General features: G+C 46.9%; 1 protein-coding gene across 1 annotated transcript in view; it reads right to left on the bottom strand.

The window, feature by feature from the left end:
- Window positions 1-11,944: 11,944 nt before the first annotated feature.
- Window positions 11,945-14,529, bottom strand: part of GDAP1L1 (ganglioside induced differentiation associated protein 1 like 1) — a 36,523-nt gene continuing 33,938 nt past the window's right edge. Inside the window, exon 6 of the mRNA XM_007530884.3 lies at window positions 11,945-12,316. Coding sequence (XP_007530946.2) covers window positions 11,973-12,316 — 344 coding nt within the window. The 3' untranslated portion in view covers window positions 11,945-11,972. The remainder of the gene's footprint in view (window positions 12,317-14,529) is intronic.

Genomic DNA, 14,529 nt, shown 5'->3' with positions numbered 1-14,529 from the left:
TTAATCTTTTTTTTTTTTACTAAAGCGTTGCTCAGCTCTGGCTCATGGTGGTGCAGGGGATTGAACTTGGGACTTTGGAGCTTCAGGCTTGAGAGTCTCTTTGCATAAACATTATGCTGTCTACCCCTGCCCACAGTGTGGTTTCATTATCAAAGCAAATCGACAGTGTCTTGGCATTTTAGGTTCAGCTCTTGGCTTAGAATGTGTTGTTCTCTAAACGCCATTTGGCATCTTGTCTTTACACCTTTACCTTCTCATTGCGGGACTGGGCCAGCTTTTTTGTTTTATCTCAAAATCTAATCTGTAGAGACCTTGATTACCCTGATGTATTTTTTAATTTATCTTTTTATTTTTGATTAATGGTAGATTACAAGACAGTAAGATTACAGTGTGTAGTTCCCACCATACCCACCACTAAAGTTCAGTATCCCCACCCTCCTGCCTCCCAAAGATAATCGCCATAGTTCTCACAAGTCTTAGAAATAGTTGCTTGCTTCTGTTTGTTTCTGTTTTTGGCAAGTTCATGTAGATCAGCTCTCTAAATTCCATATATATGTGAAACCATCCAGTAGTTTTCTTTTATCTCTTTACTTATTTTGCTAAGTGTAATCACCTCCAGTTCCATTCATTTTGTCCCAAAGGACACTATCGTGATTTTATATTTATTTATTTATTTTACCAGAGCACTGCCCAGCTCTGGCTTATGGTGGTGCAGGGATTAAACCTGGGACTTTGGAGCCTCAGGCATAAGAGTTTCTTTGCATAACTATTATGCTGTTTGCCTCCCACCCCCACCTCCCACACAACTAATGACCCCTTAACAAAACACTAGTTCACTACATGGATAGTGTCATTTAGTGAGCAAGTAGTAGCAAATTGACCAAACCCTTTAGTAAGACTCAGGCATGCCACAGTGTGGTACAGAAACCCGCACACCTTAGTGACATTTTTAAGGACAACGTGCAAAGTTGAATACTCAGAGATGCTATTAGTTAAATCATTCTTGTCGAGAAATCCGTGGTTTTGTATCTACTTATATAACCTTTAATTCAGTTACTATAGGCATTTTGAGTCATTTTAAGGTTTATTTATTTATTTTTAAAATATTTTATTTATTTATGAGAAAGATAGGAGGAGAGAAAGAACCAGGCATCACTCTGGTACATGTGCTACCGGGGATTGAACTCAGGACCTCATGCTTGAGAATCCAGTGCCTTAGCTACTGCATCACCTCCCGGACCACGAGATTTACTTTATTTATTAATGAGAGACAGCGAGCGCCAGAGCATCATTCTGATACATGCAGTGCCAGGGACTGAACTCAGGACCCCAGGCTTGCAAATCCTGTGCTCTTCTGCTGTACTGCCTCTTGGGACAATAGCCATGGTCATTTTATTTATGAGTCTATTGTGCAAGGATAGATTTGACAGGGATGGGAAATGACTGATAACTACAGAACAAGTCAGACCAGAAATTAGGAAATGTCAGGTGGCCCCACCCCCACCCCAAGTAAAGGACAACCTATTGCACCTGCCACTGTGAAAGAAGCAATCATTAGATTTGAGAGTGAAAGTGCACCTATCTGTGTGTGCTGTTCCAGATCATTTACTGGGTAACTCATAAAGCTGCCTGTTTTGAATGGATCCCAAAGCAGATGCAGGTTGAAGCCAAGGCAATCTGTTAATTGAGCCTTGTGACCCAGAGGCTCCGATAGTGTTTAAATGATCTGTGAGATAGACTTGTTATAGGGAGCCTCCAGAAAACCCTAATGGGAAAAGCTCAGTGCATTGACCTAGGTCCTCGGACAAAGTCGTGTGTTCTCTTCTGTAATTAATAGTTGTCCTTTTGAGATCTAGCCGGTGGCTTTCTACCTAGTTCTGGTAGAAACTGAGCGTCTGACCAGGAGATACCAAATGACTTCCACCTTAGCTGCCCTTCATGAGTGGCTGTCATCTGAGACATTGTGAGAATACCACAAAGCCAAGCAGGTGCAACAACGTCTTATCATCGACTGAATATGAAACAGCTCAGAGTATGCCACCTCTTCCTACCACACCACCTCCTCTTCCTTAATCAGCACCTATAGCCTTGTGGCAAGGTCCCTTTGATTAAGAGATGATGGAAGAACAAATTTGGGCCTGGTACTGTTTGGAAGTAGATGGTTGCAATACCTCAGGAATACCCTGAATGACACTGTCTCCCACTTTATGTGACTGGAGATAGAAGAAGTCCAGAAATAGGAATTGACACATATTTGTAGAATGACTGGTTTGGCTGGATGATTAGGAAGAGGGAAAGTATAGACTGGAGGACTGATACAGCAGGAAGAAGATGTGTAGATGGACTTCTAACAATGGACACAGGAGAGGGTAACTGGGTTTTATGCAAACAGTTCTCCCTAAAAGCACTTCCTGCAAGAGAGACTCTTACTAAATTTGTGCACAGAATGAGTTGTTCTGCAGATGTCTTTCATTTCCTTTCCCTGAAAACCCTCTCCCTCTCCATGTGCAATAAAATCATATATAAAACGCCCCTGGTAACTGAATTGGAGGCTGCAAGTACATGCAAAAACATGAACTTCCTTGTCGTGTCCACCCTTGCCTGCAAGGATCACGCAACGCCGAGTTCTTCTTCAAGCAGTTTATTCGGGAACCTTGAACAGCAAAAAGCCCCACTATAACCTAACCTCCAACTTATATACTCATGGGTCAGCCAATCCCAAGGGCACACGTGGCAGCTGCTCATAGGCACAGGATCGCGGAAGCAAGCGTGCTCTCAGTCTCAGACCATTTATGGAGTTGTTTACTTCTCCCTGTGGTCTGGAGGGTAGAGGAGGCTGGCGCCATCTTGGGGCGTGGCACATGGCTCTCCACAGTTCCCCCTTTTTGTTTTAACAACACAGCAGGTGAGTGTAGAGGTCCAATCCCAGAAAGGAGGGGATATTGTCATAGTCCTCGCCTAAGCAATCAAGCTTCGCCAGTGCTAGACCCATCCCGTGCCGTTTTGTTCTGGGGCAGGAGATAAGGAAATTATGGGGTTAGGGAGCGGCACAACCTGCATGCATTGGACGTGCACTCCTTGAGACGGCATTACGCCCTCAAGTGCAGTGCTTTGCCTCACACCCTGAGCATTTCATATCAGGCTTAAGGCCGCCAGCCAAGCCTGGGGGGAGTGGCTATCCTCGATTGCTGTGAAGGCCTGTGCAATCAGCGTGACTTCACACCTCTATGTGATCCTAATTTTGCAAATACACCACAGGCCCATCAGGGAGGCGAGAACCAAGAGCGCAGTTAAGCATCCCAAGCCCGCCCACTCTTTCAAACTGTCCATTGCTTGATTGATCCAGGAGGTCAACCCCGCCGCCATGGAAGCATCCACCCGCGTTGAGTTGACTGCCACGATGGCGCTTCGCAGTTGTCGCATCAGGGTATCGAAACTCCCAGACCAGTTTCCTAAGAGCCCGGCATCATGCCGTATCGGCATCGGCCTTGGAAACACGGACAGGATTCCCCAGCGAGGCTCCGTCATCACCGGCATCACCACTGCAGTCATCAGGAGCATCTGGTGTATTCTTTGGTGGTGGGGCATCTTGGACCTTTCTCACCAGTCATTCGGGTACCCACACCGGATCTGGTTTGTCCTGTGGAAAAACACAAACAGAGCCTCGTGCCCATGTCAGCATGGGATCAGGCCCATGCCATGTGCCTGTTAATATGTCCTTCCATTTTACCATGCCTCTCTGTGGGCCATGGGGCATATGATGTCTTTCCGCCGCAGAGTGGCCATTAATATCCAAATTTAAAAAATTAAGTGTAAATAAGGCTAGGGATAGTCTTTCCTTAGGGGTGCGGCCGTGGCCTATTCCCCCTTTTTGTTTTAACAGACATTCCTTGAGGGTGTGATGAGCACGTTCCACAATGCCTTGACCCTGAGGATTATAGGGCAGGCCATGGGTTAAGCGGACTCCCATTTGCTGGCAGAAGGAGACAAAAGACTGAGCAGTGTAGGTCAGGGCCATTGTCTGTTTTCAAAGTTTGAGGCATACCCCATGCAGCCCATGCCTCTAGGCAATGGGTGATCAAATTTCGAGCCTTTTTGCCACTCAATGGGGTGGCCATGATAACACCAGAGCAGGTGTCTACAGAGACATGTAGATACTTAAGCGTGCCAAATTCAGAAAAGTGCGTGACATCCATTTGCCATAGGACGCCAGGGCGTAAGCCCCGAGGGTTAATTCCAACGCTTGGTGGATGCTGGAAAGTCACACACTGAGGGCAACCCAGAACCACCTGATGAGCATCCGCACAGGGCAAATAAAATTTTTTCTGTAGGGTTTTAGCATTTACATGAAAAAGTTCATGAAAACGTCTGGCCCGTTCCATTGCTGGAGCCATCAAGAGGACATCCTGTCTTGCCAATTTATCTACAATGTTATTACCCTCACTCAGGGGGCCAGGCAATCCAGTGTGTGCTCAAATGTGTTGAATATAAAAGCGCTGTGTGCGGTGCCAAGTCAGATCTTGTAGTTCTTTTAACAGCGCACACACCGTGCTGGATCTTTTTATAGGTCCAGCTGCTTCTAGAACCTTGACTGCATTAACCACATAAGCAGAGTCAGATATCAAATTAAAGGAAAAATGGCATCTCTTAAAAACTTCAATTACAATTTGCAACTCTACTATTTGAGGAGAGCCTGGTTGGAAATGACACCTAACTGGTTCTTGGTGTTCTATTACGTAAGCTCCACATCCTGTCTTAGAGCCGTCTGTGAAAATGTTAGGCACTGAAGACAGAGGCCTCACTGCAGTAATCTTAGGGAAAATCACGGGGTGCTCCTTAAAGAAGCTCACGAGAGGATGTTTGGGATAGTGATTATCAATTTCTCCGGGATAGCCGCATCTCAAGACGGCCCACTCATCCAAAGCTCCACACAGGGTCTGTACCTGGTAGCTAGAATAAGGGACCACCAATGTGGTTGGTAAGATGCCAAAAAAACTGTATATATTGCTGAATCCCGGTCAGGGCCAGATCTGCTACTGCTGAAGGATAATATTGTATGGATTTAGCAGGAGAAATTCTTGAATGAATCCAAAGCAATGGACCCTCTTGCCACAGCAGCCCCATGGGCTGTGACAAGGTAGCTAAAATGCATAAAGTCAGGGGCTTGTTGGCATCCCAACGTTTCAAGAAGGCTCCCTGAAGGAATCTTTCTACCTTCTCTAGGACCAGCCTAACCTCTGGCGTCAATACTCTTGGGGAGTTCAGGGCGGAATCCCCTATCAAGACATCATACAGGGGTTTCAGCTCATGATTTGGAAGCTTCAAGTAACTCCTCACCCAATTAATATTCCCTAACAATTTTTGAAAGTCATTCAGAGTACGTAAGCCATCCTTCCTCAATTCCAGCTTCTGGGGCACTACCTCGATAGGTTTAATGCATGCTCCTAAGTAGTTTACCACCTCACCTCTCTGCACCTTTTCAGGGGCAATATACAGCCCTTTTCCTCTTAAAATCTGAACTAATTCCTCATACGCTTGATCAAGTAAGGTTTCAGTTTTTTCAGCAAGTAGAATATCATCCATATAATGAATACATTTTAAGGTAGGATATTTCTTCCTGAGGGGAGCAATCGTCTCACTAACAAACAGCTGGCACATGGTTGGACTATTCGCCATACCCTGGGGCAGCATTACCCATTTGAATCTCTGGTCGGGTTCTTCATGATTGCAGGATGGTACGGTAAAGGCGAATCTTTCCTTGTCCCTCTCACTTAATGGGATAGAGAAAAAACAATCCTTGATATCTATGACTATTATGGGCCATCTCTCAGGCAGGGCCGTTAGCAATGGAAGCCCCCGCTGCACTGGCCCCATGATCTGCATTTGGCGGTTTATTGCCCGCAGATCATGTAACAGTCTCCATTTTCCTGACCTTTTCTTAATCACAAATATAGGAGTATTCCAGGGGGACACAGAAGGTTTGATATGTTTCAAGGCAAGTTGCTCCGCAACCAGCTCTCTGGTCGTGGCTAATTTTTCAGAGGAAAGAGGCCACTGAGGAACCCACACTGGATCCTCTGTTTTCTAAGAGATGGGAATACCTGTGTCCGCAGTGGCCCCTAGGAAAAACCCAGACCTGATCTTCCTGAGTGCGGTCGAGCCGCAACAGGGGACTTGCGTCCCTGTAGGTGCTTCCCCAGGCCAAAGCCAGGGACACAACCCATTCTTTTCATCTGAGTTTGAGCTGCCATGGAGTATTCATTACTTAATTTAAAATCCATCTCTTTAAGCAAGTCCCTCCCCCATAACGAGATGGGTAGCTCCAAAACATACGGCTGCATCAAGCCACAATGGCCTTCCTGATCTTTCCATTTTAGCTGTCTAGCACTCATGTCTGGAGTCCTTGCATAACCCAGGCTTTGAGAGGAAGTTTGCACAGGCCATCCTGTTGGCCAGTCTTTGGCGGCCACAATACTTCTGTCAGCCCCAGTATCAAGAAGCCCCTGAATGTTTTTTCCTTCAACTTCTAATACCATCAATGGTCTTTGTTCTAAATCCAGAGATAGGAATGTCAAGTCTGTGCCGGAGGAGCCAAAACCTCGACCCCCCCCCCCCACCGTTCAACTGTCTTAGCCGCAAAGCGATCATGTAGGCTGGGTAAGATAAGCAATTGGGCGATCTTGTCTCCCGGGGAAATGGCTACAATTCCCCGGGGGGAGGACACCATAATCTTAACAACCCCGGTGAAGTCGGAGTCTATAACCCCAGGGTGAATAAGAAGTCCTCGCAATGCTGAAGAGGATCTGCCCAAAAGTAAGCCTACTGTGCCTGGCTCGAGGGGTCCTGTAAAGTTGGTTGTTACAAGCTGGACCCCCATCTGAGGAGTTAAGACAAGTCGGGAGGTGGAACAGAGGTCCAATCCTGCTGAGCCCGCAGTGGCTCTCCGTGGTTCCCCGGAGGGCGAAAGCTGGGCCACCTTTCCTGACTGATCTCCCTGTCCCGACTCTCTACTGCCCCATATATTTGTGGGCCCTGGGGACGGGGGCCCCTCTGGCCGTTTTTTGGACAGGCTCCTCCATATCCCTGACTCAGGGGTTGTCCGTTAATGTCCTTAACGGAGCGGCATTCGTTAACCCAATGGTTCCCCTTTTTACATCTAGGGCAGAGGCCGGGCTGTCTCATTCTAGCACTTCCTCCTGTTCTGCCTTTCTCAGGGCACTGCTTCTTAATATGTCCCATCTTGCCACATTTGAAACAAGCCCCAGTGTTACTGCTTTTCCTTCCTGCAAGTTGGACAACCGCAGCGGCAAGTCCCGCATTAGTCAAAGGGCCTCCAATCTCTCTGCAAACTTTCAACCACCACTCAATTCCTTTCCCCTTATGTGGTGTGATAGCCGCTCTGCATTCTTTGGTACATTGCTCATATACCAGCTGTTTAATAAGAGGCATAGCTGTGTCTGGGTCCCCAAAGATTCTGCCCGCCGCCTCAACTATGCGGGCCACAAAATCTGAAAAAGGCTCCATGGGTCCCTGCAGAATTTTTGTTAAGTTGCCGCTAACTTGTCCCCTATATGGAAGGGCCTTCCATGCTCTTATGGCACAGAGATTCACCTGCTCATATACTTGTGGAGGGTACCCAGTCTGCTGGCCTACAAACCTGCCTAGTCCTAGGAGCATGTCTCGGTCCCAGGCAGGTTGACCTGCGCGTGCATTAACCGCCACTTGCTCGGTTGCAAAATCAATCCAGAATGCTCTCCAATCTAGATACTGTCCTGGGCTGAGACAAGCACGAACTAAGCCTTGCCAATCAGCCGGTGTCATGCAAAGCCTATTGAGAGATTCCACTTGAGCAAGAGTGAAGGATGCACTAACCCCATAAGCCTTCACAGATTCTGCCAGGGACTTAACTACTTTGAAATCCAAGGGCTCCTCATACCAGTTCCCTTGGAGATCTTGAAACACCGGATAGACAAGCTGCATCTCCGTCCTAACCCAGGCCCATAGACCCGGGCAAAAGGAACGGCTTGGCCCTCCAGTCCCCAAGGGTTGGACGGTTGTCACGCCCTCCGGATAAGGGGGCAGAGCCGAGGGCAAGGCTGAGGCATAGCCCCCTCCCAGTTCTCCATCCTCCAGTTTTTTTTGGTGCCTTATCCCTCTCTTTCCTTTTCCTTCTTTCTCTTAAAGTAGCCTCTTCCAGTCTCTCCACTAAGGCCTGCACGTCCTCCCCCTCCTCCTCCTCTGATTCCGAGGAGGAGGGGAGTGTTTCTGATCCTCAAGGCAACTGCGCACTAATTTCCATACGGGCCTTACTCCTGCTTTCAGGTCATCCTGCTCCCAAGCAAAGTCTAGGTCCTTTCCTAACTTCTCCCAGCAAGAGACAGTCAAGCTCCCTGAGGCTGCGAACCAGGGGGCGACTATGTCACACTCACTCAAGAATCTTTCAAGTGTGGACTTCTTGATTTTTAATTTCTTGGATAGAAGTAGCTCCTGCAGAGCCAAAAAAATTGGATGGGACTGGGAAGTCCCCATGATAACTTCCTCCCAAAAATTATGTGGCTGCTAGCCCACTTTGTACTCCCCGTTCGCTACCCGGGGGGACTTTTACTTTCCGTTCGCTAAACCCACGAACGTTCTCCCGCTCGTCCTTTATCTACAGAGACGAGCCCTGCTAGCCGCCTCACCGCGGGCCTTATTGTCCCACTTTACCCTGGGAACTTACCAGTGCACTGCCCCGACTGCCGAAGTTCTGAACCCCGTTTCGGATGATGTCCCCGAACGGGCCACCACTTGTCGCGTCCACCCTTGCCTGCAAGGATCACGCAACGCCGATTTCTTCTTCAAGCAGTTTATTCGGGAACCTTGAACAGCAAAAAGCCCCGCTATAACCTAACCTCCAACTTATGTACTCATGGGTCAGCCAATCCCAAGGGCACACGTGGCAGCTGCTCAAATGCACAGGATCGAGGAAGCAAGCGTGCTCTCAGTCTCAGACCATTTATGGAGTTGTTTACTTCTCCCTGTGGTCTGGAGGGTAGAGGAGGCTGGTGCCATCTTGGGGCGCGGCACATGGCTCTCCACACTTCCTCTCATTGATATTAGCTCAGCTAGTAACTACAGTTCCTGTGGTGGAATCATTCCCCATAGGAAGTAGCCACCTAGTGGCAGGTTACTTCATGGACTCTTTTCTCACTTGGTGCTATGGATTTGCTTTCCTTGATCACCACATCGTGGACACCTTGTTCTAGATAGCTGTGCAGCACTACAGCAAAAGAAATGCAACAAGGGTGTCGGGTGGTGATGCACCACCCAATTAGGTGCACATATTGACATGCTCAAGGACCTGAGTTCGAGCCCCGCTCCCCACTGGCTGGGGTGGGGGGAGAATGTTTCACGATAAGTAAAGCAGACCTGCAGCTGACTCTCTTTCTCTCTCCTTCTCTCCTCTCAATTTTTCTCTGTCTTGTCTAATAAAAATAAGAAGGAAAGAAAAAATTACAGAAAAAAATGGCCACCAGGAGCAGTGGGTTCATAGTGCCAGCACCAAGCCTCAGCAATAAACCTGGTTGCAATAAATGGAAGGAAGAAAGGGGGGCTGGGTGGTGGAGCACCTGGTTGAGCGCACATGCTCCAATGCTCAATGGCCCAGGTTTAACCCCCGAGTTCCCACCTGCAAGGGGAAAGCTTCCCAAGTGGTGAGCTGGTCTGCAGGTGTCTATCTCCTCCTTCCCTCGCAATATCTGGCTGTCTCTATCAAATAAATGAAGATAATAAAACTTTAAAAAAGAAAGAAAGAAGGAAGGAAGAAAGGAAGACAGTGACTGCACCTATGGAATTCTCTGGCCTCACCATGTAGCCTATATAATCTAGAAGTTCCTGAACTAGGACATTGAAATTGTCTACTGAAGACTCTATTCTACCATACAGCCACTAGGGGGCACTATAATGTTGGGTGCTGTTGTACAAGATTCATTATGTACTTTGAACTAACCATAACACTGATTCTCCCACATCCAGAAAGTGTGGATCTAGTAGTGTTGGAGTAGAAATGAAAAGGACTATTCTCGTTATTGTACACAACAACCCACTCACAAAAGTGTTGCTCCCCATGTCTGAAACTTTGGATTTTGATGGTTCATTCCTTTATTTATTTATTTATTCCTTTATCTGTGGTGCTGAGGCCTCATGTATGCGTGATTCCATCATTTTACTTGTTTTAAATATATATTATTAATATCATATATATTATAATATATATAGAGAGAGAGGAAGAGGGAGAGGATGGAGATATGTGGGGGCTAAAACCCCATAGCACTATTCTATCATCTATAGAGATTCTCCTGGTGCCATGATGCCCACATGTGGTGCTGGGGATTGAACCTGATGCCTCACACATGATAAATCACACACCTTACTGAGTGAGCTGTCGCTTGGCCCCTGGACTTTGATGGTTTAGAGATGAAAAAGATAGCAACTACTTATTTTTTTTTTTTTTACAAAATAATTTAAACTATGCCTTGTGTTCTAAAAATGATAGTCCTGGTTTAAAGTTCTCCAAGCACTAGAATCCATTTTCCCTTTGGGAACACTAGGGTATGTGTGCTGAATACACCCTGAAGGTCCATGCAGAAGGTCACCTGAATGCTTGGTTATGAGCATGCTCTGTAAACTGAGAAGCTTTGTGCCCAAGGAGGTGAATTTACATTCAGGTCAGAACTTGGTCGAGTCTCTCCAGAAGCCACCCCTGCACCCAGCTACTCAAGGTCTGAACTCAGCACTCACTTGCTTTTGAGGAGAACTGAGTTTGAACCTCGGGTCTCTGCTCCTCTGATCCCAACCTTTGGAAATGAGAGCTCACAGGACAACAGAGGCTTAGAAATGAAAAAGCAACTGCTTCCCCCGAGGCTTTATTGGGGGCTTTCCGTGGTTTCTAAGCACGAGTGGCAGTGGCACCCAGACGCTCTCCCAACATGCAAAAGGCACAGGGAAGTGAGACACAACCAGGGTGGGCAATGTGGATTCAGAGACCTCTCCCCACCCCCACCCCCACCATGTGGCACTGCGGGCAGGGGAGTCCCACAAGTGATGGGCAAGGCAGGCATTACAGAGGATGGCTTTGGCAGGGGCTGGGAGAGGGACACCTGCCTGCACGTGGGCAGGGACTGACCTTCTGAACAGAAGTCACCATGGCTTTGCTGGGAGCCCACCTTACATGGAGGAAAACTCGACTCTGTGAAGGGAGAGGTTGACGGGCGACTGATGCCCACAAAGCTCTCTGGTCATGTGCCGAATCAAACACACTGGCCAGACCAGTTGGGGATTGAGAGGTGTGCTCCTAGTGTCCCGCCCCCTCCCCCCAACAACATGGCTTGGTGGTGGGGTGCCGCTGCTTTGGCTCCAGTCAGTGCCAGCTTGGTCCATGTCCAGGAGATGAATGATGCCCCTTCTGGTCTTCAGGGGACTCCTAGGGGGTCTTGGGGTCTCCAGCCCCACCCGGATGTTAGTGCTTAGAAGAGTGGAGTCTTGATGTTGGCTTTGTCCTGTGGAAGAGTTCCCTGGGCAAAGGGAAGGGGAAGTGAGGGGTTAGGCTCTGAGCCCCCAGCACCTCCCAGTTTCTGGGTGGGTGAAACAGCCTGGGACTCACCTCAGATCCTAACCAGTCCCCAGTTTCCTCTTGAGACCTTGAATTGAAAGAAAAGGCAATTGTGTTCTGTTTCTGTTCTCTCTCACTTGCTCACTCGCTCACTCTCTCTCATTGACTCTCTGCTTCAGTGGAGCCACAGCCTCAACTCACGGCACTAGCAACATCTACTTCTAAACTATAGAATGTTTTCACACTGACGATAGAATTATTCCGTACAGGGGGCAGGGAGGGGACACGGCCCAAGTGTCCATGACACTGTGTGTTACTGAGAGCTTGTTGGGAGTCACACAGCACAGAGACACCGACAGTCAGATACCAGCCCAGGCTGGCTCTAGATGTATTTTTTCTTGAGGTACCAGTAGGCAAAGTAGCCCATCCCACCCAGGGAGCCCATGAGGAAGGATGCCCCAAAGAAAGAGGGCGGTTTTCGCTTGACCAGCCGAAAGGCATTAGGGATAACGGCTGACAGTAGAGTGGTGTGGATGTCGCCCAGGACTTTCCGGAAGGCAAAGCGCTTCTGAACCCTTTCAAAGAAAGACTGCAGGTTGGGCCGGCTGCCATCTTCCCAGTATTTCTTGGACAGTCCCAGGAACTTGAGGCGGTGCAGAGTGACTCCCAGGAGGACATCAGCAAGGGTGAAGGCACAGCCACACAGCCACAGCTCACACTTCTGTCCTGGGGTGGGAGGGAGCAGAGATTGGTCCAGGAGACTGAGTTGGGCTTCCCCACACACTCACTTTTTTTCTCATGAACTCTGGCATTAGTCTGCCTGCCTTGGCTTCCCCAAGATCATTCATTCCCATATGACTTGAATGGTTTTGTTCTATCTTTATATGATTGCTATTCTTGTTTTTCTTTAAATCAATTGACTTTAATATAAAAATCTGGCCAGGTGGTGGCACACCTGGTTGAGTGCACATGTTACAGTGCACAAAGACCCAGGTTCAAGCCCCTGGCCCCCACCTGCAGGGGGAAAGCTTCACAAGTGGTGAAGCAGTGCTGCAGGTCTCTTTCTGTTTCTCTCCCTCTCTATCACCCCCTTCCCTCTCAATTTGTGACTGTCTCTATCCAGAAAATAAAGATAAAAAAAATTTTAAAAAGAAAGTTTAAAAAAATATATAAAATCTGTGTATTAAGTTCTAGAATCATGGGGCAGATAGTGGCACATCTGGTTAAGTGTACATGTTACCATGTGCAAGGACCCTGGTTCAAACCCCCGGTCCCCACCTGCAGATATGAAGCTTCACAAGTAGTGAAGCAGTGTTGTAGTTGTTCCTCTCTCTCTCTTTCTCTATCCCCCTTCCCATTCAATTTCTTTCTGTCCTATCAAATAAAATAAAATAAAATAATAAAAAGTTTAAAAATAACAACTAAAGTTCTAGACTTACATATGCTATTGTTCATTTATTTACTTGTTTTTTTCTTTATTGGGGGATTAATGTTTTACAGTCAACATTAAATACAATAGTTTGTACATGCATAAGACTTTCCAGTTTTCCACATAACAATACACCCCCCATTAGGTCCTCTGCCATTTAAAAAAATTTTATTATCTTTACTTATTTATTGGATAGAGACAGCCAGAAATCAAGAGGGAAGGGGTGATAGAGAGGGAAAGACAGAGAGACACCTGCAGCACTGCTTCACCATTCACAAAGCTTCCCCCCTACAGGTAGGGACTGGGGGTTTGAACTAGGGTCCTTGCACATGGTAACATGTACATGTAACCAGGACCGGAGGCTTGAACCCACATTCTTGCTCACTGTAACATGTGTTCTCAACAAGGTGCGCCAACACCTGGCCCCTTATTTATTTGCTTTTTTTAAGTTGTATTATTTCATTTTAATTATTTATTTATTGGATAGAGATAGAGATAAATTGAGAGAGAAGAGGGGGCTTGAGAGAGAGAGCCATCTGAAGCACTGTGTTTCAAGCTTGTGAGCCCCCCCCCCAAGGTGGGGACGAGGGGCTTGAACCAGGATCCTTCCACATTGTAATATGTGTACTCAACCTAGTGTACCACCATCCGACCCCCAATTATCCATTTAGCAGCTGCTATCATTTTAAACTTGGCCTCTGCCAAACTGAGTCATTGATTGCCACTCCCACCCCACACCGTATCAGTCATAAAGTACCTCTCTCCTTCTAGTCACTCAGGTCAAAAGCCACATTATGGAAGTTAAGAAAAAGAACATATGAAGTCATCTTGGATAAAACCAAAAAAAAAAAAAATGTAGTGCTTTTCTTTGCTATTGCCAAGCAGAAGACTGCCCAGATAGAAACAGTAACTTGTTTTCCTCTGCTAAAGATAACAGAAATACATAGTGTGCTTTTGTTTGCTTAGTAACAGCTGTTCAACAACTATATGGTACAAATATTGTTTAGGTAACAAGAAATAACAATATAGGTCATTTCTTAGAAATAACCCCTAACCACCAAACATGTCTTGGAAATCACCCAAACATAACCACAAAACATGTCTTGGAAATAATGCAAAGCGTGTTGATTCTAAGATTCTGATTCAAATAAATGTGGGTCAAAAACTGAGGCTGTGATGCTTGGGTCTCCACCGTCCACCTCCTCTGTTTGACCCATCTTGGGTAATCATTCTTGTGACCACCATAGCTTCTGCTGGCCAGAACCCAGCAAGACACATTATGCCACACCAAATTCTCCCCATTATTATTATTATTATTACCCCACGTACACTTTGTCAGCAGTTCCCATCAACTTTATCTTCAAAATACATCCTGAAGAAAAGCAAGACACATCCAGAGCAGCCATTATCTCCTCTCTGAATTATCACAACATTCCCTTAAAAGGTCTCCAGCTTCTGTCCAGGACTCCCTGGAGTCTATTCTCAGAAGAGTAGCCAGAGAGATCCCATA

Source organism: Erinaceus europaeus, chromosome 1 (genome assembly GCF_950295315.1).
Source record: "Erinaceus europaeus chromosome 1, mEriEur2.1, whole genome shotgun sequence".
Lineage (NCBI taxonomy): Eukaryota > Metazoa > Chordata > Mammalia > Eulipotyphla > Erinaceidae > Erinaceus > Erinaceus europaeus.
The sequence above is the reverse complement of the archived record's forward strand: the minus strand, read 5'-3'. Positions and strand labels throughout refer to the sequence as shown.